Source organism: Geotrypetes seraphini, chromosome 5 (assembly GCF_902459505.1).
Source record: "Geotrypetes seraphini chromosome 5, aGeoSer1.1, whole genome shotgun sequence".
Taxonomy (NCBI): Eukaryota; Metazoa; Chordata; class Amphibia; order Gymnophiona; family Dermophiidae; genus Geotrypetes; species Geotrypetes seraphini.
In genome coordinates, this window is record NC_047088.1 from 1,528,585 (window position 1) to 1,553,958 (window position 25,374).

The 25,374-nt window shown below is 41.2% G+C and overlaps 1 protein-coding gene across 5 annotated transcripts in view; it reads right to left on the minus strand.

The window, feature by feature from the left end:
• The window catches only part of ITGB1BP2 (integrin subunit beta 1 binding protein 2), a 123,529-nt gene that overhangs the window by 66,369 nt on the left and 31,786 nt on the right, over positions 1-25,374 (minus strand). For all 5 annotated transcript variants that reach the window (XM_033946780.1, XM_033946783.1, XM_033946782.1 and 2 more), the window contains exons 4-5: positions 24,781-24,944; positions 1,894-1,997 (exon numbers count right to left, since the gene is read on the minus strand). In XM_033946780.1, the coding sequence (XP_033802671.1) occupies positions 1,894-1,997; positions 24,781-24,944 (268 nt within the window). The remainder of the gene's footprint in view (positions 1-1,893; positions 1,998-24,780; positions 24,945-25,374) is intronic.

Sequence of the window (25,374 nt, forward strand, 5' to 3'; positions counted from 1 at the left end):
AGCTGGATCCCCACGAATGGTCCCTCCATCCGGAGGTAGCCCAGGATCTCTTCCACAAATGGGGCCTCCCAACAAGGGACCCCCTCGCCGCAGAGGACAACAAGAAGTGCCCTCAATTCTGCTCCAAAAGGCTCTCGACGTGCTTTTTTGGGCCCGCTGCTGCTCTAAATCAAGAAGAACCCTGCTGGCTCGGGGGGGGGGGGGGGGGCGGAGCGGTGCTCGCATGCCTCGGTGGAGCAGGCTCCCGACGTGCTTTTTTGGGCCCGCTGCTGCTCTAAATCAAGAAGAACCCTGCTGGCTCGGGGGGGGGGCGGAGCAGTGCTCGCACGCCTCGGTGGAGCAGGCTCCTGACGTGAAAGCAGGAGGGGTGAGGGGGGTGAGAGCTGGGAGAAGCCAGACAGTGGAAGTAGGGAGAGCTAAAGAAGGGTGCTCAGTATGTGAGAGCACAGTGGTGAAAGTAAAGCACACTCACTCCTGTGAAGGCTGAGCAGGTGAGGCAGGCTTTTGGCACCCTTAAGCTGTGGTTTCCCAAGCTAGTGCCTCACCTGATCCATGTTTTGAACTGGCTCTGCTGCTGGTTACTTGTGACCTGGTTTAGCCACTGGACTAGATGGAACATTGGCCTGACCTAGTGTGAGAACTCTTATGTGCCTAACTTCTGGTGGGCAATTCTACACCTGGGCACCTGCATTTGGATGCCCTGAGGGGATGTAGTAACCTAGTGCTGGCATGCATAACACTTAGGTAACTGCCGTGGTAGCCCCCAACGTTGTAAAATGCACTCTTAGGCATGAATCCAACCTTCCCAAATTCAAATCAATGCTCAAAAATTCTCTTGTTCAAGAAGCATACAAGACCTAAACCTTGAAGCGGAGACTTAGAGGGGACATGATAGAGACTTACAAGATCATGAAGGGTATGGAGAAAGTGGAGAGGGATAGATTCTTCAAATGTTCGAAAACCACAAGAACAAGAGGGCATTTAGAAAAATTAAGAGGGGACTGATTCAGAACCAATGCTAGGAAGTTCTTCTTCACCCAAAGGGTGGTGGACACCTGGAATGCGCTTCCAGAAGGTGTGATAGGACAGAGTACGGTATTGGGGTTCAAGAAGGGATTAGATAATTTCCTGAAGGAAAAGGGTATAGAAGGGTATAGATAGAGGATTACTATACAGGTCCTGGACCTGATGGGCTGCCACGTGAGCGGACTGTTGGGCGTTATGGACCTCTGGTCTGACCCAGCAGAGGCACTGCTTATGTTCTTATGAACTTATCCTATACAATGCAGCCTGCCCTTTTCTCTTTTCCTTCTCTACCACCTTCTTATTTTAGCAATGTACCCCCCCTTTTCCCCTCTTGTGTGTTTTGTAGTTGTTCATGAGATTGGTCTACCTAAGTCTTTATGTCTACAATTGTGTTGTTTTTAATTTTTAAAGATATGAATGTTGTAAATCGCTTTGAAATTGAAAAGCGGTATATTAAGCCTTAATAAACTTGAAACTAGCATAAGTGTGGGCACCTAAGTATGGCAGAGCTGTACCTGCCATCCAGTATTCTGGGAGCCCCAGCCATGCGTACGCCATGTTGCATGTACATATTATCTACGTTAGATATCCCAGTACAGAAAAGCGCTTAGGAGCTGCACCTGCACTTTTGCCAGTAAGTGTATCCTAGACATTTATGTATGCAAGGGGTAAATGCAAGGAGCTAAATTATAGAATTGCTTTTTTTGTGTCCATTCCAGCTGAGTTGGTGGTAAAGTAAGGAAGCATATATTACAAGTCTTTCTCCTTGAGCAGGACATCTAGTACTCCAGAACTCCCAATAGCCTCGGTGCCAAATCATCAAACATAATCATCCCAACACATTTCCATCTCTACATGTGACTTTACCATGTTCTGTGGACTTCTCTTCTGAATCTAGCTTCAGCTTTTCCAGGGCCTTCACCAGGGGCTGAGAAACTTTCATCATCAACTTCTGCATTGGCTCCTCTGAGCTAGACAGGAGGCAAAACAAGGAAGAGAGACTAGAACTGTAGCTGTTCTCCCCACTGTCCCCCATATTTGCCCTTCCACTTCCCTTCAGAAGCCTGCTCTCTCTTCCTTCCTCCAGTTTAAAGATGATCAGTTAACTATCTTCCTTCTATCTCCCTGCCCACAGTCTGTCCCTCATTCATCTAGGCTCTCACTGTTCCCTCAAGCCGTCTTCTGTTTTAATCTCAGTTAAAAATGTCAAACAAGATTTATAACCTATAAATGTCAACATATACTAACAACAGCTGCCATAAGTTAAATTCCATCAACTGTATTTTTGTATTTTCCCCCTTCTCCCCCTCTTTATGGGACCATACTGGTATTCAGGGATCATTGGACTGTGGGGTTCAATAAGGCGACATAGGTGGTAAGGCTTAAAAAATCTACATTTGTCAAGAGGGAAAGGATACCCAAAGAAGTTGTTAGTTGAATGAGAACATCTGGGTGATGTAGCTACAATACGATAGCATATGATGAAACTATTAAGTAATAGATTTAAAACAAACTGGAGAAAATATTTCTTTACTCATGTAATTAAACTCTGGAATTCATTGCTGGAGAATGTGGTGAAATCAGTTAGCTTAGCAGGGATTTAAAAAGGTTTAAATAATTTCCCAAAAGAGAAGTCCATATGCCATTATTAAGATGGCTTGAGAACATCCACTTCTTATTTCTAGGATAAGCAGCATAAAATCTGTTTTACTACTTGGGATCTAGCTAGGTACTTGGGACTTGAATTGGCCACTGTTAGAAAAAGACTGCTGGGCTTGATGGACCTTCGGTCTGTCCCAGTATAGCAAGTCTTATGTTCTTATGTGAGCCAAGTATAGGACAATCGAGCCATTGTGACATCACTGATGAGGTTGGCTCTTATTGGTGGAATGAGGCATTATGACATCACAATCTCAGCTCTGGAATGTTGCTACTCTTTGGGTTTCTGCCAGGTACTTGGGACCTGGGTTGGTCACTGTTGGAAACAGGATACGGGGCTTGATGGTCCTTTGGTCTTTCGCAGTATGGCAACTCTTATGTTCTATGTAGAAAAGAGGTGGGTAAAACTTAAAAAAAATTATTTTTCTATCCTGTTCACCCCAATGAACTCAGAATCAGGGTAGGATTAACCAATAGGCCCAGCAGGCACATGCCTAGGGTGTGAAATGGTCAAGGGGCCCCGATGAAGGAGGGCATCAACAATGTTTTTTCCAAACGGAGATGGGCCCCTCCAGCATAAATCGGTAACGTGGGGCTCCCGATCAGCAACGCGCCCCCCCCTCAATCGATGGAAAGACAAGCAAGCAACGCGGGTAAGAAAGGCAACAGGAACTGTAATTTTGCAAGCGGTGTTGCTTGCCCAAAGCTTCCCTCTGACGAAGCTTCCTGTTTCCGCCTGGGCACATGGTGGGGTGGGGCGGGGCAGGAGGCCCAGTGTACATGTGTGCCTAGGGGCCCTCGACAAATTAATCCTGCCCTGCTTAGAATGGATTACAGGTTAAGTTTCAATTTTATTATTAATATTTGATGAATCGCTTATTCGATTTACTAAGCGATGTACAAAATTTTAAAAAAGAAGTAAGTTACAAAAAAGACAAACCAAATAACATAATTCTTGATAATAAGACTAACATGAGTTAGGGTGGAATGGGAGTAAAGTTACAATTTTTCTTAGAGGAAATAAACAAAAAAGGAAAAATATACAGTTAACAGGTTACAATTTGCCAAAGTTACAGTGTAAGATTTTCCAATAAAAGTTTTTATCCTAAGAGATTAGATATTGCTGTATTCCAGGCGGATGCTTTCTCATTCATTGTGGAATCAGACAAGGCCTCTAAATTTAAGTGGAAATTAGAAGAGATGGAGGAAGATTCTGTAAGGTTTGATAGTGGCCCCCACAATGTTAGGTTGTAGGGGTTAGGGTAGGCGCCAGGTTCCAAGTTCAGTTCCCTCACCGAAGATTCACCAGGAAGTAGACTCAAATAAGCAGCACAGCCAGAGGTGATGGCATAAAGAATATATTATAGAAATAGTCTTACAGAAAAGCATTACAATTAAGGAGAGAGCAAAGCAGTTCCCTGCCTTACAGAGTCCAGAGATAAAAAGAGACAGAGAAGCATGAAGTTCCAGGGAGAGCCAAAGAAAGAGAGAAAAAGGGGGGTGGGGTGGGTGATGTCCCAAGCTAACAGGATAGACAAGAGAGACCAGAGCCAAGAGAGGGGAGTGATGCTGCGAGAGGGCTTTTATAGTTTGGAAACTATTCTCTATTGAGCTTTTACAGAACTTAAACATGCTAGACAGGAAAAGAATAGGCTGCAGTCATATGTGATTTCCAGTATGTCTCTGACAATAGTTTCTGATTAACTGTAGTTATCTGTGCACCTGGACCCATTGTCCTAAGCATCCTCCTCAGACATTAACACATTAACACCTTTTAGCTACAAGTTGGTTTGTAATCATGATTTAATCAGGGCTATTTGAAACCGTCTTTTAGGGCTATATGAAACCTTTTAGGGCTATATGAAACCATCAGGGTCTATCTGCATTCACATGCCAGAGTCAGATTGATATAATTTCCCATAGGCCTTTGCTGACATTAGTTATGCCAACTGAAAATGCTGATTGCTAGCAATAGCTATGCTGACATCTCCCATACTTTTTTATTTTTATTCTTTGAAATGAAGGCAAGCTTGCGGTGCCCTTCTAAAGCCATCCAGTCTGCCCTTCGCCGATGCCTCTCTTACCTCCAACATTATATCAGCACATCCCCTGTCCTGCAGAATCTTCAAGCTATGAAGATAAACAGTTCCCATTATGAGTTCAAACCTCTGTCTTAGGTTGTACATTCATCTGGGCGGGGAAACCCAAGATGCGATATCTTACCCGTCGTTGAGCGAATGAACAGTGCATAAGGGATGCAGGAAGCTTTCTCAGGAGGTTTAGGCATAAAGGTACCAAGATGTCATGAGAGAGTATACAAGTATGGGATATGAGATAATATATTATATTATATCTGACTCTGGTGTGCAATGCAATAGGCCATGCCAAATTAAAACCAAATTAGCAAGTGTCAGAGAAGATACTGGAAATACATGTATAACTGTCCTAAAAGCTAGAAGGAACTTTGTGAGATAAAGAAATGTACATGTAGCAAAGGAAAATCATAACAATACATAACAAAATTTGTACAATAATTAAGATAATGATAGGGTGAATTAAAACATTAAATACGTGTATTGCAGTGGGCGAATACCCAAAGAGAAGTTCCCAAACTGAGACATGAGCATCTTGTAGCAAATTTTCTACAGTGTGTGCAATCTGGCCATTTTCAAAAGTGATAGTATGATTCACTTATTTGGAGGTTTTCTTAAGTTGTTCAATGTAAGTATGGAGTTCAGTAAAGTTCAGCAGCTTGTGAAATGTCTCGTTCCCCATTCCAAGAAGTAGTGGATGCACAGCATATGAAATAAAGTCTGGAATGGAATAGGTTGTCCCAGTAATGCTGATGGAGGACAGAGGTGAATGACTACACCAGGTATTGTTCAGTAAATAGGTTGAACTGTACAGCAAAGCGTTCTTAAGAAGGTGGCTGTCCTGAATCCGGGGAAACAATGAACAGGAAACATTTTGTACAGCATGTGTGAGGAAGTAGAGGAGTAGATCTTTGCAGTCAGGGTGCAGAAAGATGAATTAGTCCAGCAGGAACTGACAGTCTCTTTAAACTGGTGAGATGCAAACTTGGGATGAAATGATGTCTGCACAGGATCTGTTAGTCACTGGAAACTGGTGGTGTTCACCCTTGGGATTAAATGATGTCTGTGCATACAGGGAGGGATACACCGGCTTGAAAAGAGTCCAGATATCATTCAGCAGCTGTACTCCCGTGTGATCCAAATAAGAGATAGAAAACAAGAGAGAAACCATGTTGTCTGTACTGAATGTAGAGAGAGAGAGAGAGACCAGGTTGCCTGTATTGAATGTGGCAAGATGTGACAATATTAATGCATTTACTTGGTATAGTTATGGCAAAAGAGAGACACTATTCAGTTACTTAAGGTTCTTAATCGGACATTCCAAAAATATATAATTTTGTGTGCTGCATGCAACTATTATGGCACTTCAGAGAGACCATAATTATGTACTGATTGTATTTAAAAAAATATGTCAGAAATGTATACTGAATGGTTCATATCTAGTGAGCACCATAGAATAAACACTGTATAACCTTTTCTTAAACATATAACCTCTAACTAAGCTACATTTAGAATATGAAAGCTATAAGTAAAAAGAACATTGCGCAATTAGGCTAGTAAAAAGTGGGAAAAGAGCTCTAGAAATGGCCAATGTTATGTATCCTGGGGTACCCACTAAACTAAAACAAGTAGACAAAACACAGACCACATGGCACAGACAAAACATAAAACACAAAGTTTTAGGCTTGAAGCTATTCTTCCATCTGTCAAGTGTGCAGGGCTGAATTTAACTCTGCAAATAAACACATTTTTATAGAAAACCAAAACAAAGATGAACACATGAGTAGTACAAATAATGCATATCATAACCATCTCATATTCAGAAAAGGCATAAAGCTAATGTCTCTTTGGAGCGTCTCTATCTCTGCAGTGATAATGAGGATCCTTGGAATACATTAGAAATATCTTTGTGCCAAAACTGGTCTGGGATGGCTATGTACATTTCCGAACTGCTGCTAAGAAAAAGAAAAAAACATTTTAAATTGGCAGCATCCTCAAGGTCACTTAGAGCAAACTTCATCCATGTTCCATTCAAGCCGACCTGGACCACATGTCTGCCACCTGGGTCCCACTGCACTCTGAGGAGTGGGTACTGCTGTGGAGAGGTCAGGTGCAGGCTAGATGTATCTTCTTTTGTCTGCACTGTCATGTCCTGGCATTCAGAGGCAAGGGGCAAATTCCGAAAATCATTAGTCATGTCTAGGACAGAGAAAAATGCACATTTAGGGTTAAATTTCATAGTAATGTCAGAGTAAGAGGCTGCCACTGGTACTACAGGCTTTGAAATCTTAGTTAGGGCCCGAGAGTCTATAGTGAGCCTAACGGAGCCCTCTGATTTAGCAAATGACCAAGCTGGAGAGCCACATGCTAAAGAGATAGGTCCACTCAGACCCCTCTCCTCCATCTTAGACACTAGTTCTGTTGCTGGAGGAAGTACTGGATGCTGTGTTTGTGGTTGAGGATCTTCAGCCTCAAACAAAATTTCTGTGTACCTTTTTCCACAATCTAACTTCTCCTGTGCCCAAACTGAAACATCTGCAGCCTCTGAGTGAGTTACACTACGATCATGCTGCTGCACTGGCATGCTACACTGCGTGGCTAACTGCATATGAATAACCTCATGAACCAAAGTTTTAGAAGCATTTGGAATTCCTGTACCCAATGCAAGACCAGCCACCTCAACTATTTCTTTGCCTGTATTCTCACTCGTGCGGGCATTAGTTTCTACAATGTCTTTCATTTTCTCCTTTTGTGGGATAGACACACACTTTGAAGCTGTGTCATTTAGACCCTGAATCTCACAAATTTCCATATTTTTCTGATCTCCAGTAGGAGGCGCTCTATCTGTAAAACTTATTCCAGCCCCTGTATCAATCAAAGTTAATTTATCCTGACCCTCTATGGTAGTATTAACATTGGGGCAGCCGCAAGTGTCCAATATCAAAGGTGCCATATACCTCAAGCTGAATTCAGAGTCTGACTTCTTTCCCTTATCCTGCGTCTCCAAAAATGAGTCCACAGGAAAGTGATAGGAGTCCGGCAGGGCTGTGAAGTTCAAGTTCAAGTTCAATTTTATTTGATGAATCGCCTATAACACTTTCTAAGCGATGTACAATTTAAAACATCATATAAGATAACAAACAGTATTAAAAACAAAACATCTTAACAAATTTTTAAAGAACAAAAATTTATAACATACAATGTTAGAACTTAAGGGGTTACATCACTAACTAGGTACATTAGGGAAAAAGGGGCACATTAGGGAAAAAGGGGCACAGTTACAATTTTCTCAATCTAAGATGGAAGAAACATTAAAGGTAAACATAGGGAAGGGGCAAAAATATATTTAGAAGATTAAAATTTTGAGCTTGAAAAACAGAAATTTTTGAACAGAATTTTAAATTTTTAAATAATAAAAGCATCTTTAAATAAAAAGGTTTTCAAAGATTTTTTAAAGGAATTGAGGTCTTTTTCTTTTCTTATATAGAGGGGCAAGGCATTCCAAGTTTGAGGTGCTAAAACGGAGAACATTTCGTTTCTTCTTGTGCCTACTATTTTTAAAGAAGGGACTGATAATAGATCTTGAGATAAAGATCGGAGGGATCGAGAAGAATGATAAGGAATAATCATTTTGGATATAAATTGTGGTTCATTAGATGCCATAGTCTTGAAGATTAGTAGTGCTATTTTAAAAGTGATTCGGTGGTTAATGGGTAACCAATGGGATTTGATCAGTAATGGAGTTACATGATCATATTTTTTTGCTTTATGGATTAGTTTTATTGCGGTGTTTTGGATAATTTGAAGCCTCTTTTTTTCCTTTTGTGGTATATTGAAAAGTAAAGAGTTGCAATAATCTAGTTTTGATATTATCATAGAATGAGTAAGTATACTAATGGATTTGGGCTCTAAAAAAGAGGAAATAGAACGTATAAGACGGAGTTTGTAAAAACAGGATTTGACAATTTGGTTGATGTGGTCATGGAAATTTAAGTTGGAGTCAATACTTACACCTAAGATTTTTAGTGATGATACTGATACAATTGGAGAATTATCGAGTAAAAATGAGGATTTTGGAACGATGTCTTTTCTCCAAGTAAAGAGCATTGTTTGTGTTTTTTGTATGTTCAAAGATAGCTTACTGGAACTAAGCCAAGTTTTAATTTTTTCTAGTTTACTGTTAATTTCTTTAATTTCATCGTCCTTTTCTGGGTCAAGCGGGTGAAGAAGTTGGATGTCGTCTGCATATGAAAATGAGGTGAAGCCTAATGATTGGCAGATAGTGAGTAATGGGGAAAGAAAGATATTAAATAGGAGAGGTGATAGAATAGAACCTTGGGGTATTCCAAAAGATGTAATATAAGGAGCAGAGTGAAGGTTTGAGTCATCTTGGTATTTGGACACAGAAAGTCAGGACATCCCTATGCACTAGCACTGTTGTTCCTAGCTGTTAAATCACTTTTTACTCTGTCCAATTCTATCTGCATTGTATGTCGATCCTGTTCCCATTTAATTTTCTCTTTTTCTAATCTTTCCTTTTGGTCTTTGAGTTCATGGAAAGGAATGTAAGTGGAGGAGTTTCTGTAACTACATCTGCCATGCCCTCTATTTCCTGTGTGTTGTGTTTTCTTGTATTGGGGTGCTCCCTCAGCACGCCACCTTCTAGCTTCTGATACTGAAATAATTTGAGCTGGCTGGGTCTTCCACACAGACCCAATCCTGAGCAGTAAAGTGTCAAAATGGGTAGTTTTAAGGTCCTCCAAAAACAACAGAAGGTGTTTAGTAATCTCGGGGGATAATAATTATAATAGAAATTCTTTTTGTTCTCTCTGACCATAATCTGAAGAAATGGGCCAGTGTTCATGTTCGTTAAGTACCGCGTTGATTACCCACACTCTATATGCAAACTGCTCTAGTGTATCAGTTGTCAGGGATGAAAGAGTTCTAAGTACTTGCAAAGAGGTGCAGCAAAATAGTTGTTCGATGCCCATCTTTACAAATTGGTATGGATGAACAAGAGATTCAAATTTATAATAATGTGGACCCAGGGCTAGGTGCATAAGCTTATCAAAATCTGCAGTGTTCCTTTTGTATTTCCCTAGACCTCAGTGAATCAGTATGTCAGTAGCCCATTTGCACCATTCATTTATGTTAAAAGGCATAGGGCCCACTTTTTCCACTATTCTTTCAATGTCACTGTCCTTCATATGTCCCTGCAGCACTACAGTTACTGGAGCTGTGTCACTTATAAGGGTACTATTGGTATTGCTCTGGCCTGGTAATGAATTTTCCTCCTCTTCATTTGTCAGTTCTTCTTCCTGTTCTACATCTGTAACTAGTTTACCTTTTCGCTGGCCTGCTACAAAAACGGTGTTCTGTTTCTCTATAAACTGACTACATGGATTCTATGGTGAAGGTGGCACTGGTGCAGACGGCAGAATCTGTGAGGAGACAGCATTAACCTGTCCCTGTGAGGCACATTTTGACTTTAAATACTTTAATTCTGCCTTGGCCTCTTCTAATATATATATATATATATATATATATATATATATGTACAGGCTCTTGCATTGTAAATCTGCATTGTATCTTCGCTATATAAACACCCAATCCCCTGCATTGTAAACTGCTCTTAACTGCATAGTACATTCCCTTGCATTGTATCTTCGCTGTGTATGTACAGTCTCTTGCATTGTGAACCGCTCTGAACTGTTTGTGGTATTGCGGTATACAAAAATAAAGTTATTATTATTATTAATTGTTCATTTACAGCTAAAAAGGAATTTGTAGCTTGAACAATTTGGGTTCTTAGCCATGGATATATTAATTTGTGCCTCATCTAAGTCTTTGGACAGCTGATGGCACCGAGTGTTCAAGTCAGTATTTTCTTGTCTTAGGCTAATAAGTCCTCTACAGAGGCCTTGAATGAAAAGGCATTTTCGTTTATTTGTTTTCTTTCTAAACTCCTGAGAATGAGTAACCATTTGTTTCTGAATATCGTGCCATGTGTGTTCTGGAAAATTACCCTCATATGGACCCCCCTTCTTGTCAAAATATTTGTGTACAATATCTGTGAGTTCTTGAAAATCAAAAGGGTTCATATTTGAGGCTGCAGAAGTCTGCCTTGGTTCGTGGGCAGAGAGAATAGGCTTCTAAATGTCCCTGTCTGTGTGTAGCCTTTGAGATTGAAATGCTCCCACTTATGAAGGAGGGAGACTTTAGTTAATAGGTAGAAAATCGAGGTAAAGCGTGTTAGGCAAGAGTCATTGGCATAAATAATACACTTATGCCCACACTGGTTAGTACCTGAAATTTACAGGCAGAAGTTTAGCAGGAAAAAATATAAGAAGTCTGTTAGAAGAGCAGAGATGTCAGCTGCCAGTTCCAGTCCAGTGTGCACTGGGCCTTTCACCAGGGCAGAGACTGACAAGAAATAGAATTAAAAGCACAAGGTAAAAAAAGTAAAAGTTATTAGTACAGATGCGGCGTGTCTTAATTAACTTTGGAACATGCTTTTGTTCAGAGCAGCTCAAATATTCTTACATGCAACACACTCTAGTAAGCCTATAATAGCAAAGCATAAAATGCAAACTGGCACAAGTAAACTACAAAGACTTTTGATAGTAAAATCTCACCAAATATAAAACCCAAAATATTACTGGAACTTTTCACAACTGTGTCATCCAGTCTAGAACAATTATAAGGGTTCCAGAAGGTCTTTTGATTTCTATCTCACTCTATCAATCAAAATACAAATATTGATAAGTAAAATCTCACCAAGTATAAAACCCCACAATATTACTGGAACTTTTCACCAGTGTGTCATCCAGTCTAAAGTACAATCAATCTAAGGGTTTTCCAAGGTCTTTTGATTTCTATCTCACTCTGTCTATACATAATCCTATTGCACAGTGCATACAAGAAAAAAAAAATCCTGCCTATTGCATACAAGAAAAAAAATTTTGAATTCTACTTACCCAGATGAAATTGTCAGGAAGGACCGAGACGCGCCCACAAAATGAAAGGTTTGATAGTGGCCCCCACAATGTTAGGTTGTAGGGGTTAGGGTAGGTGCCCTTACAAATGCCAGGTCCCAGGTTAAGTTCCCTCACCAAAGATTCACCAGGAAGTAGACTCAAATAAGAAGCACAGCCAGAGGTGATGGCATAAAGAATATATTATAGAAATAGTTTTACAGAAAAGCATTACAATTAAGGAGAGAGCAAAGCAGTTCCCTGCCTTATAGAGTCCAGAGATAAAAAGAGACAGAGAAGCATGAAGTTCCAGGGAGAGCCAAAGAAAGAGAGAAAAAGAGGGGTGGGGAGGGTGATGCCCCAAGCTAACAGGATAGACAAAAGAGACCAGAGCCAAGAGCCAAGAGAGGGGAGTGATGCTGCGAGGGGGCTTTTATAGTTTGGAAACTTATTCTCTATTGAGCTTTTACAGAACTTAAACATGCTAGACAGGAAAAGAATAGGCTGCAGTCATGTGTGATTTCCAGTATGTCTCTGACAATAGTTTCTGATTAACTGTAGTTATCTGTGCACCTGGACCCATTGTCCTAAGCATCCTCCTCAGACATTAACACCTTTTAGCTACAAGTTGGTTTGTAATCATGATTTAATCAGGGCTATTTGAAACCGTCTTTTAGGGCTATATGAAACCTTTTAGGGCTATATGAAACCATCAGGGTCTATCTGCATTCACATGCCAGAGTCAGATTGATATCATTTCCCATAGGCCTTTGCTGACATTAGTTATGCCAACTGAAAATGCTGATTGCTAGCAATAGCTATGCTGACAGATTCGAGTTTGCTGTAATCACGAGTAGTTATTATTTTAGAAGTATGTTTTAGTGAGTGAGACGTCAGGCAGTGTGTGAAAGAGATAAGAAAGTGGTTGGACTATGGTATTGGTTTGATTGTGGATACATGAAAGTTGGAGCTATATGGAACATGAATAAGAACCATATCAAGAGTATGATCTGCAGTGTGGGTAGGGCCAGATATTAATGGGTATAAATTAAGGGACACTATTAATTTGGAAATATTAATTGGGGAGAATACATACTTTGTAAAGGGGTTTCTACCAGAGCCTCTAATATAAATATAAAATAGAAATACTCAGCTGATGAGGATCCCCAAGCTTTCAGCTGAGGACTTTTACCAAGCTTGGCAGGCAGCAGTAGCATCCCTGAGTCATAGATGCTGGCACCTCAGTGGCTCATGGATGCCTTTATACCTCATCCTCCCAGAGGAACTCATTTCTTACAAAGTAACTTGCCCAACTCTGGTACCTTATTAGCTCTGCCACCTTATTGCTCAGCCTTCAGTTAACAACATATGCTTCAAGAACAGTAAAAAGTTTATCTTCTCACAACCAGAACAGGTTTCTCCTTACTGTATAGATGCCAAATCGATAACAATGTACCCACCCACGTGTTTACTCATGGAAAACAACCACGGTTTCCTTGCCTGCCTCCGCACAATTTTATGATTTTACCTTGACTGCGTACAGTAGATTTTATTTTTACTGTTGAATTCTGAGATGTATTCCTCCATACCTGTAAACACGTGAGGAAGAAGACGTCTTTTGTGAGCATGCCGAAATCTTATTCGAATCCTTCCCTAGGCCTGTTGTCTATAAGGGCTTCTGGTTTACAAAACAGGAAAAAAAAAAAAAAGTCACCCCAGAAAGGAGCTGGGAGGAGACGTCATTGCAGCCTGGAAGATGAGGTAGGCAGCAGAGATGAGACGCTCCACCTACAGGAGCCTCCCTTCAAGAGTTCCAGCAGGAAACAAAAACCTTTCCCTACATTCATTCCCACCACCCCTCCTAAAGTCAGCAGCCCTGAGTCTTCATAGCCTTGGCCCCTCCTCTTCATTGCATTTCAATTTGCATACAGGAAAAGAGTATGTGATTTTATTTTATTTTTTTAACAACAAATAAAAAGGATTCTTGATCTTAGCAAACTCCCCTTCGCCATCTCCTACACTGGCTGCATGCGGGCCCAGATACTGAGGAGGGAGTTAAGCGTGAGTGCTCCGGGGAGGGGGGGAGGAGGATGACTCTGTCCGCCCGCTCTAACCTGCACGTGACACCTCCCCACGAATCAGCAACAGTCTCTGTCACGTAGGCATGGAGCTCAGTGCGTAGGCACACAGAGCCTGTGTGCCTATGTGCTGAGATCACTGCCTACGTGACAGAGACTGTTGCTGCTAATTCGTCGGGACTTGGGAGCTCAGCTCGGCGCTGGACCCAGACCAGAAATTAGCTAGGCCTCAGGATAGGAACTCTGGGTCCATCTCCGTGGGAATCCCGTCAGCCTTGGAGGGGTTCCCATGGGAGTCCCTTGGGCCTGGTGGGGGTCCCGTGGGTCTGGGAGGGGTCCCTGTGGGGGTCCCGTGGGCCTGGGAGGGGTCCCTGTGGGAGTCCCATCAGCCTTGGAGAGGTTCCCATGGGAGTCCCGTCGACCTAGGGGGATTCCCGTGGGACCCGCAGGATTCCCGCGATCCCCATGCAGATCTCTAGTGGAGAGCTCAACAGTAGAGGCATTCTTATGGTCTTCAAAATGGACATTAAAGTTGCCCTGGAGGATTGGATTAGAGGTAGATGTACAGAAATCGAAAATGGTGGATTGGAGATGTGAAAGCGTTTGGCAAATGATAGGAGGGGGGATGTAAAGGGGAAGATAGTCAAAGGTGGGATTAACTTTTAGTTTGAATTGAATAAATTCTAAAGGACTGTTGTCTGGTAAAAATTTGAGATTTAATATTAATGCAGTGCAGTGGATTATGACTAAGCCTCCTTTTTTTTCCTTCGCGATGATTGTAGCGATAGGAGAAGCATATAGGGCAGTATTATACGAGGTACATTTCTTCTCCTTCAGCTAGCCATGTCTCTTTGATGCAGAGTAAATCAAATTTGTTCTGTAGTATAGTATCATGTATAAGGTGATGTTTTGTTTTTAGTGATCTGGAGTTAATTAGTCCAATAATTAAGGAATTAATATGTGAGGATTTATTATTGTTTGGTAGTGATGGCTATATTAAGTTAATTAGCTGTGGGATTTGTGAATTAGTAGATGTATGAATTACAGATGGGCGGTGGCCCCAGAAAACAGGAATCAGGAAACTTTTTGTTGTCATGGTAGTAATAGAGGCAGATGAAAGAAGCAGAATAGATACTATCAGACTAAGAAGGAGTGATTGTAAGGGTGACAAACCTTATTGTGAGGCAAGTAAGTAAAAGTAAGAGGAAAAGAAGGCCGCTTTGGTTCTCAAAAGTAGTGGCTGAAAAGGTAAGGAATAAGAGGTTAGCTTTCATAAACTACAAAAGATAGCAGAAAAAGGAAGACAGGCAAAAATATCTGGAAAAGTTGAGAGGCTGGTTGTGTAGTCAGGAAAGCAAAGATGCAAATGGAAGAAAAAATATATGACAGTAAAACGGGGAGGTAAGACTTTTTTTTTGTTTTAGATCTATTAGTGATAGGAAGAAGTGCAAAAGTGGCATTGTGAGTCTCAAAGGTGAAGGGAAGGAATATGAAGAAGCTGATAAAGAAAAGGTCAAATTGCTTAACAAATATTTCTGTTCTGTGTTCACGGCTGAAGTGATGACAGCGGGACTGCAAAAGACAAACATGAACAGGGATGTAGGAGTGGTAGACACTGATCAATTTTCAGAAGGTTGTGTTCGTGAGGAGCTAGCTAAAATAAAGGTAGACAAAGCGATGGTACATCCGAGAGTGCTGAAGGAACTTAGGGAAGTTCTGGTAGCTCCACTGACTGACCTTTTCAACAAGTCTTTAGAGTCAGGAGTGGTACCGGAGGACTGGAGAAGGGCGGATATGGTCCCTCTCCACAAAAGTGTAAGTAAGGAATAAGTAGTGAATTACAGGCCAGTAAGTCTGACTTCTGTGATAAGCAAATTAATGGAAACTCTTTTAAAACAGAGAATGTTCAAGTTTCTGTAATCCTGTGGATTACAGGACTGGAGGACATCATGGATTCACTAGAGGTAGGCCTTGTCTGACAAATCTGATCAATTTATTTGACTGGGTGACCAGAGAATTGGATAGAGGGAGCAGGTAGATGTGGTGTATTTAGATTTTAGCAAAGCCTTTGACAGTGTTCCATACAGATGTCTAATAAATAAACTGAGTGTTCTGGGGATGGGCCCCAATGTAATGGGCTGGGTCAGGAACTGGATAAGTGGAAGATGACAGAGGGTAGTGGTCAATGTAGATCGCTCTGAGGAAAGGGATGTTACCTGTGGTGTGCCTCAAGATTCTGTGTTCTTGGGCCTGTTCTTTTTAACATTTTTATACACAATATTGCTGAAGGGCTGTTGGGTAAGATTTACCTCTTTGCGAATGATACCAAAATCTGAAATAGAGTAGACACCCCAAATGGTGTGAATAACATGAAGAAAGAGCTGGCGAAGCTTGAAGAATGGTTTGAAATTTGGCAGCTAAAATTTAATGCTAAGAAATGCAAGGTCATGCATTTGGGCTGCAAAAACCCGAGGGAACGGTACAGTTTAATTGTATGCGATGATCTTAAGGTGGCCAAACAGGCTGAAAAGGTGAAGGTGAAAGCTAGAAGGATGCTAGGGTGCATAGGGAGAGGTATGGCCAGTAGGAAAAAGGAGTTATTAATGCCCCTGTATAACACTTTGGTGAGACCTCATTTAGAATATTGTGTCCCCGCTCTTATTTCTTATCTATTGTTCAAGTAGGCTAAAGACTTGAACATTGAGGCCAAAAGAATTGCCAGAATGGATTCTCTTTCCCACATGATTGGGCTAGAGACTCCATTCTGTGAATTCAAACAATAGACAAGGAAAAGCCATGTAAAAACCAAATATTACATTACATTACATTACATTACATTAGTGATTTCTATTCCGCTTGTGCCTTGCGGTTCTAAGCGGATTACATTAGAAGATGGCTGGTCATTTCCAGGCGATGACAATACAGTTATTTGTATAACTTTACAAACTTTGCATACCTAACTTTACATAACTTTTCGTACATAACTTTACATAACTTTACGTGGTGTTACTTTGTGTTACTTTACATTATCCTTACCGTGCTTGCATAACTTGCATTAAGTTTACATAATTTATCTTACATAACTTTACAAGACTTTACGTATAGTTATTTTATGTTATTTTACCTTATAATTCCAGTACATTGCATAACTTACATTACATGATATTACCAGGCATAACCTTATGTTATATTACAACGCATAACCTTATGTTACATTACATAACATTACAAAGCATAATCTTATGTTACCAGAAGATCGTCTGTTCCTAGGTTTTTATATCTGATTTTTCGGTATTTGGGGGAAACTGTGTTTCTAGATATGAATTGGCTTTTCGCCCGTTGCTACTAGATTAGAAGTTGCCTATGGGGACGAGATTGCAGTTGGTTGTGAGTTGCAGGAGGTTATGAAGGGAGAGAAGAAGATGGTAGATTATAATATTGGAATATGTTTTTTGAATAGTATGGTTTTTATATCTTTTCGAAACGCTTTGTAGTCCGTAGTTGTGGTCAGCAGCTTGGATATGATGGGGTCAATTTTCGCGGCCTGTGTAGCAAGTAGATTGTCATATAGCTTTTTGCGTTTTGTGCCTTTGAGTGAGGGGTGGGTGAATGGGGTCTGGATTCTCCTTACTCTAGTTGAGAGGTTTCGGGTTAGGCGGCTGTTTAGGTAGAGAGGTGCTGTTCCGTTTAGTGCTTTGAATAATAGACAGTATAGTTTGAATTGAGTTCTTGCTTGTATCGGTAGCCAGTGTGAGTCGAGATAGGCATTAGTGATGTGATCGTATTTTCCTAGCGAGTAGATAAGTCTGAGTGCTGTGTTCTGTACTGTCTGTAATTGTTTGGTCATGTAAGCGGGGCAGGGTAGGTAAAGGCTGTTGCAGTAGTCTACAAGTCCTAGTACAAGTGATTGGACTAAGATCCTGTATTGTATTTTGTCAAAGAATTTTCTTATTTTTCGCAGGTTGCGCATGGTGTAGAAGGCTTTTTGGATGGTTTTGTTAGTATGAGTCTGCATTGTGCATCTCCTGTCTATCGTTACTCCCAGGATTTTGAGTGCTGGCTGTATTGGGTATGTGATTGCATTTGTCATCAGATCAGTTAAGGTAGGTTCTTTGTCTTTTTCTAACAGCAGGAATTTGGTTTTATCCGTGTTCAGTTTCAGTTTGTGGTTGGTCATCCATGTTTCTACCGTTTCCAGAGTTTTTTTCAGTCGTCATGATGAGTTAGGGTCTTGGGTATTGAAGGGGAGAAGGATTGTTATGTCGTCTGCGTAGCTGAATGAGACTATATTTAGGGAGTCTAGAGTGGTGCCCAGTGAGGATACGTAGAGGTTGAAAAGTATGGGTGATAATGGAGATCCTTGTGGTACTCCACAGGGGTTTGACCAAGGGTCAGATATGTGGTCTTTTGTCTTTACTTTATAAGTTCTAGTTTTAAGGAAGCCTTGGAACCAGTTGAGTACCACACCTGTGATCCCTATGGCGTCTAGTATCTGGAGTAGTATGTTGTGATCCACTAGGTCATTGTTTATTGACAGAGCTTCCATAGTCTGGGAAGAGCAAGCCCTCACAATTTCAATGCTCTTCAAAGAGAGAAAACAAGGCAGATTTATACCCTATGTGATATCATTTGTAGTAATTATCATGCTTTAGAATACAATGGCATAGTTGATCACATGACTTCCTTTCCAAAAATGCCTTACGTCAATGTTAACATTAAAAGTCCATTCTGTTAAGTTTTTTAAACCTAGCAGGTGACAGTGTTTCACTTTTCTTCCTAAATCACTTTTGATCTTTGACCTTTCCAAATACCAATCATGTCAGTAAAAAGCCCTACTTCCTGCAGACATCTTAACTTCTGTATGACCTTCAAATTAGTATTGTATTTTCTAATCTATAAGAAACAGATTATCTGTAAACCACCTGAATTTCCTGTTCCTCTGAGAACCTTATCCCCATGGATCCATGTAAAGAATGATACATAAATCTATGTCTCTTAAGAGTCACAAAATCAACCTTCTGAAGTTCCTAGCATTAGCTGAAATGTAGAATTAGCAATTTAGATAGGGAATACCAATCTGTGAGCTTAATCTCTTTATTACAAGGCCGAGTTTCCAATGGAATGTGCAGATACTGTATTTTAATTTATTCACATAATTTTTATTCATTCACAATCTCAGTTTTCATATCATCAGTGACAACTGTCAAACCTGTAAATTCCAGGAATCAACACTATTTGTAACTGTTTCTTTGTACAGTAAAACTAAATCCTGATATTGCAGGATTAAATATATCTGATTTTCTGATAAAAGTCATGGCTTTTGCAGATGATCTGCTTTTTGTATTGACTGATCTGCAATCTTCCATGTACCATATTTTGAACACCTTGGATGAATTTTATTTCTATTCCGGGTTTATTTTGAATAGGCAAAAATCTGTCATCTTAGCTATACCTGCCACGTTACAAGATTCTTGGGTGGGTGAGTTTTCATTCTCTTGGGCTACCTCATCGTTCAAGTATCTAGGGGTAAGATTGCCCTGAGATTTGTCTCTCCTGTATGCATGCAACTTTGACTCTCTCCTGGATACCACATTAAACACACTGCGTACTTGGTCATCTTTTCCTTTGTCCATCTCGGGCAAGGTGACACTCTTATAATATGGTACTTTTTCCCCGCTGGTTATACCAATTTCAGGTGTTGCCATTATTGTTATCTCGAACTCAGGAATTTAAATTAATTGCGGGGATACAGAGGTTTTATGGGGTGGATCTTGCTTACCAAGAGAGAGGAGGCTTTGGCTGTTAAATATATGATGGTACGCTATGGCTTGCCAAATGCAACATATTAATGATTGGTTCAGAGGTAACTCATATTTTTCAGCTACCCAATTGGAAATCTCTCTATTACATCCAGTCCATTTTAGTTATATGTTACATGTCACAACCCCAAGCCTTCGCAAAATTCTCTCTACGTATCTTATGTTTGCACCTACCTGTAGAACTTGGCGCTGGGTATGTTGTGTTCTTAATGTTTCATCCAGCGTAACTCCCTATTTGCTGATTCAAGGGAATAGGGATTTTCTACCGGGTATTCAGTGTCAAGCTATTAAATTTTGGAAAGCTAACGGTTTATAATTTCTTTGAGGGGGTGAACAGCCAGGTGGATAGAGGGGAATCCATAGACATCATTTACCTTGACTTCCAAAAAGCCTTCGACAAGGTACCACATGAAAGACTGCTAAGGAAGCTATGGAACCACGGGGTGCAAGGGGAGGTCCACCGATGGATCAAAAACTGGCTGGCGGACAGGAAACAGAGGGTTGGAGTAAAGGGCCATTACTCAGATTGGCAAAGGGTCACGAGCGGAGTTCCACAGGGGTCGGTGCTGGGACCACTCCTGTTCAATATATTTATTAACGACCTGGAGACGGGAACAAAATGTGAGGTTATCAAATTTGCGGATGACACTAAACTATACAGCAGGGTCATAACCATGGAGGACTGCGAGGACCTCCAAAAAGATCTGACAACGCTGGAAGAGTGGGCCAAAAAGTGGCAAATGAGCTTCAACATAGGGAAATGCAAGGTCATGCATATTGGGAAAAAGAACCCGATGTTCACTTACAAGATGGGGGGATCACCGCTAGGGGTGAGCAACCTTGAAAGAGACCTGGGAGTGATGGTGGACACAACATTGAAGGCATCGGCGCAGTGCGCCGCAGCCTCAAGGAAAGCGAACAAAATGTTGGGTATCATTAAGAAAGGTATCACGACCAGGACGAAGGAAGTCATCCTGCCACTGTATCGTGCAATGGTGCGCCCGCACCTGGAGTACTGTGTCCAGTACTGGTCGCCGTACCTCAAGAGGGACATGGCGGTACTTGAGAGAGTCCAGAGAAGAGCAACTAAACTAATAAAGGGTATGGGGGACCTCTCATATACTGACAGACTGAAAAAGCTGGGGCTTTTCTCCCTGGAAAAGCGACGACTCAGGGGAGACATGATAGAAACCTTCAAGATCATGAAGGGCATAGAAAAAGTGGACAGGGACAGATTTTTCAAACTAAGGGGAACCACAAGTACAAGGGGGCACTTGGAGAAACTAAAAGGGGAAAGGTTTAGAACAAACGCCAGGAAGTTCTTTTTCACCCAGAGGGTGGTGGATACATGGAACGCGCTGCCGGAGGATGTGATAGGCAGAAGTACGCTACAGGGCTTCAAAGAAGGTCTGGACAGGTACCTAGAGGACAAAGGGATTGAGGGGTACAGATAGGAGTAGAGGTAAGGTTATAGGGACAGGATTAGGGGTAAATTATAAAATTAGTCAGAGACCACTGTTCAGGCAGTGGGCCTGATGGGCCGCCGCGGGAGCGGACCGCTGGGCGGGATGGACCTCTGGTCTGCCCCAGCGGAGGAAACTTCTTATGTTCTTATTTAATGATGAAGGTGAGTTATATATGTTTGTACAGTTGCAAGCTACTTACTCCTTATCAAACTCTGATCATTATTATTAGATTAGACACTATGTACAATCTTTGACACCTGGATACATTGCTGAACAAAATCGTGAGATACTCTCTGAAATGTTTAGCCTCTTGGGGCAAAACACTATTCCACTTTGTTTTCACCATGTTGGATTGTTGGAATGTCAGCTGGGGAAAATTTTGAGATTGTAGCGGGATTCTGGTCTGTGAAATTATATTGTCCTCTTTCGGCACAACCTATCAGCAGAACTTTGAAGAAAGCACTTAAAATTGACCATTGGGAACTCCAACACAAGTTTTTGCTTCGCTTATACATATCTCCTACCTGTGCATATCGGATGCACATTAGTCAGTCTCACTGTTGCTTAAAGTGCTCATCATCACATGCATTTCTGGGTCATCAATTCTGATACTGCCCACTGGTTTTGGCTTTTTGGCAGACAATGGGCAGGTATATACCGAGCATTTGGAATCGTGGATGGACTCTTACTCCAACAGCCTTATTTGGCCATTACAAGTAGTACCCTAAACCACAGGGCATGACAGCTTTTGTAGATTGTGCCATCTTATTGGGTAAGAAAGCTTTCCTCTCAGCCTGGTTGACACCAGAGGCTCCATCAATACATTGGCGTTCTCTTTTGATTATACAAGCAGCCTTGGAATGTTGCAGCATCCTTGATCTCGACTCATTCATTGGACAGCATTTTTGTACGCTTTGGGAACCATTCTGGACTGATCTCACACCACACGCACATAGCAGAATTTTAAATACTTAAAATATTTCCCATGATATTTGATTGTATGTGGATACAGATGTTCTGGAGATAATTTATTAAACACTGACATATAAAACCATGAAAATTCAATTAAAAAGTACAATGATAAAAAATACTGTGATAAAAATCCAACCGGACCCTACAAGTTCCATGTTTCGGCAAACACACCTTCCTCAGGGGTCCAATGGTTTGCAACCTCACATATAAAGAATTGGACTGAAAACAGTCTATTGTCTTTAAACATGTGAGCAAAGAACACTGCAGACAAGCTGAAGTAGTAAAAAAAAAAAAATTCTAAGGCTTGTCTGCGGTGTTTTTTGCTCACATGTTTTCAGTCCAATTCTTTATATGTGAGTTTGCAAACCATTGGACCCCTGAGGAAGGCGTGTTCGCAGAAACACGGGCCGTGTAGGGTCCGGTTGGATTTTTATCACAGTATTTTTTATCATTGTACTTTTTTAATTGAATTTTCATGGTTTTATATGTCAGTGTTTAATAAATTATCTCCAGAACATCTGTATCCACAGTTTTTGTTTTCATCGGTGGATTGTTTTCACTGTGGATCATTGGGTCTCCCCATTTTTCTTTGTTGTGCTGCACTATTTGGTTGTATGTAACAGGATTGCTAGATGATTGATTGGGGGAAGGGTTGTTGGGGGGAATTCTGACATTTTGTATTTGGTTATGAGAGACTGTATTTTGCTGGTTTGTTGTTTATTATCTGTTGAGACCAATAAAAATCATTTAAACATAGAATATTGTGTACAATTCTGGAGGCCACACCTTCAAAAAGATATAAAAAGGATGGAGTCGGTCCAGAGGAAGGCTACTAAAATGGTATGTGGTCTTCATCATAAGGCGTATGGGGACAGACTTAAAGATCTCAATCTGTATACTTTGGAGGAAAGGCGGGAGAGGGATGTAATGTAAATGCGCATGAGTCGAGTCTCTTTCATTTGAAAGGAAACGCTGTAATGAGAGGGCATAGGATGAAGTTAAGAGGTGATAGGCTCCAGAGTAATCTAAGGAAATGCTTTTTTACAGAAAGGGTGGTAGATGCGTGGAACAGTCTCCCAGAAGAGGTGGTGGAGACAGAGACTGTGTCTGAATTCAAGAGGGCCTGGGATAGGCACATGGGATCTCTGGGAGAGAGAAAAAGATAATGCTTACTGTGGATGGGCCATTTGGCCTTTATCTGCCATCATGTTTCTATGTTTCTACTGTGGTTCAGTTTACAAAAACAAAACACTCAAAACTGCTGAAAAATTAAAAAAAAACCTCTTCTGACACTTTTATTCTTTTAAACTGGCTTCAGCATTTCACCTTTTAGCTTTGCCCAGTCCTCATTTAGCAGCACAATCTGATTTCAAAAATACAAAATGACTTGCCTTAGCTTAGCTGACTTCCATAGCCTTTTCCTGCTCACAATCCATGTCAGCTTCACCATCCAGTTCCAAGGGCTATGCTGGGCTCGCCTAAAGCTCCTAGCTCTCATGCTCTGAGGCACTGCCACCTGTAAGCAATGAGTAATCCTGCACTTTCCTCCTTCTCCCCTCTAAACAGGCTGCACACCTATTTAGGAGTGAATGCCAGGGCCAAAACTTCCAGCCGGTGGAGCGAGGCTCTGAGTTCTTGAGCTCCCCTGGTGGTCAAGAAGCGAACAGCGCCTGTTTAGCTTGGCTTTTGGTTTAACAGGGCTATGCAACTTCCCCTCCCCCAACTAGTGTTCCTGCACTTCAGCACTGGGAAGATTAGGTTATTGGGAAGGATAGTAGGCTGGTTTATGGGTCTTGTGCTTTCCTGTTACATTCTGGACCACCTCATTCTCAGTATCTGAGGGGATAGGAGTGCATGGCACAGTCTGTGGGTCACAAAGGCTGATAGCCCTTCAACAATATCACTTACAAAAATGTTAAAAATAACAGGCCCAAGAACCAGACCATGAGGCACACCACTGGTAACATCCCTTTCCTCAGAGCAATCTCCATTGACCACAACCCTCTGTCGTCTTCCACTTAACCAGTTTCTGACCCAGCCCATCGCTTTGGGGCCCATCCTGAGGGCACTCAGTTTATTTATTAGACATTGTATGGACACTATCAGTGGCTTTGCTAAAGCTAAATACACCACATCTAGCGCACTCTCTCTATTCAATTCTCTGGTCATTCACTCAAAGAAATTGATCAGATTTGTCTGCTGAGTAAATTCTGGTCCTGCCTTGACTCCACCTATGGACTATTCTAGTACTCCCCAAATATTGTCACAGTTGTCATATTGATATTTCAGTGGGACTGTGTGGTTCTGTGCCAATGAAAATCTATGATTTGATTGGGAAGCAGTCTCTCTTCTTCAGTTTAATTGTTCTAAATATCTACCCCTAGGTTTCCATGCTCTAGTTTTCAAAGAAGGGCTACTTGAGTTACGCAAAGTTAAAAGGAGCATCAGTGGAGATCAGATGGAAGTGAACACACACAAGGGTGACGCACACCATTAGATTAATGGAGAGAAGAATCAAGGAGTGTGGGAAATAATTGCCATACTAGTTATATGGGGGACACAGAGAAAAAATAGTGAAGAAAGACTAGTGAAGGGGAGAAAGAGCAGGAGTATGTGGGTGGAAGGATAGACAGAAAAACAAAACCAACATGATAGTGTTAGGGGTAGAGGCAAAATCTCTGGATCTGACCCACCTTGGCCTTTCCTGCTGCAGTTTCTCAGCAGACTTGGGCCCTTCAGTAACACGTTCTGGGCCCCAATTGAGTCTGAGTGGATCTGGTGACTCCTTATTGCTGGAAACCTTTGGCTTAAGGAGCTCCAGTGGCTTCTGAGTGTTGTGATGGCCCTTCGTGCAACCCTGGGAAGAGAGTCAAAGTGAAACTATGAATGCTCAGAAAAACAGAAAAAGATATATACATGTTCAAACATACTCAGCAGCATAAACACATTCTATCTCTCTCACACAGACACAATAGCCTAAAAAAGAACACGGTACCTACATTAAATTTAAAAATCATGCCACTTTTTTATTTCTCTTACATTTCGAACCGCTCATCACCTAAATAGGTAAAAACGAAAAAAACAATATCCAAACACACTGCAGCTAAAAGTCAAAAGACCACATCAAAGGAAAAACTGCAGATACGATTTACAAGGTGTGAAACTGATCTTTATTAAAGAAGATTCAATGTTGCATTCAAAAATAAATAAATAAAGTAAATAAAAATATATCAAAAATAGTTCTCAGGTGTGAGTCCACAGGACCCGACACGGTCCATAATTCGGAA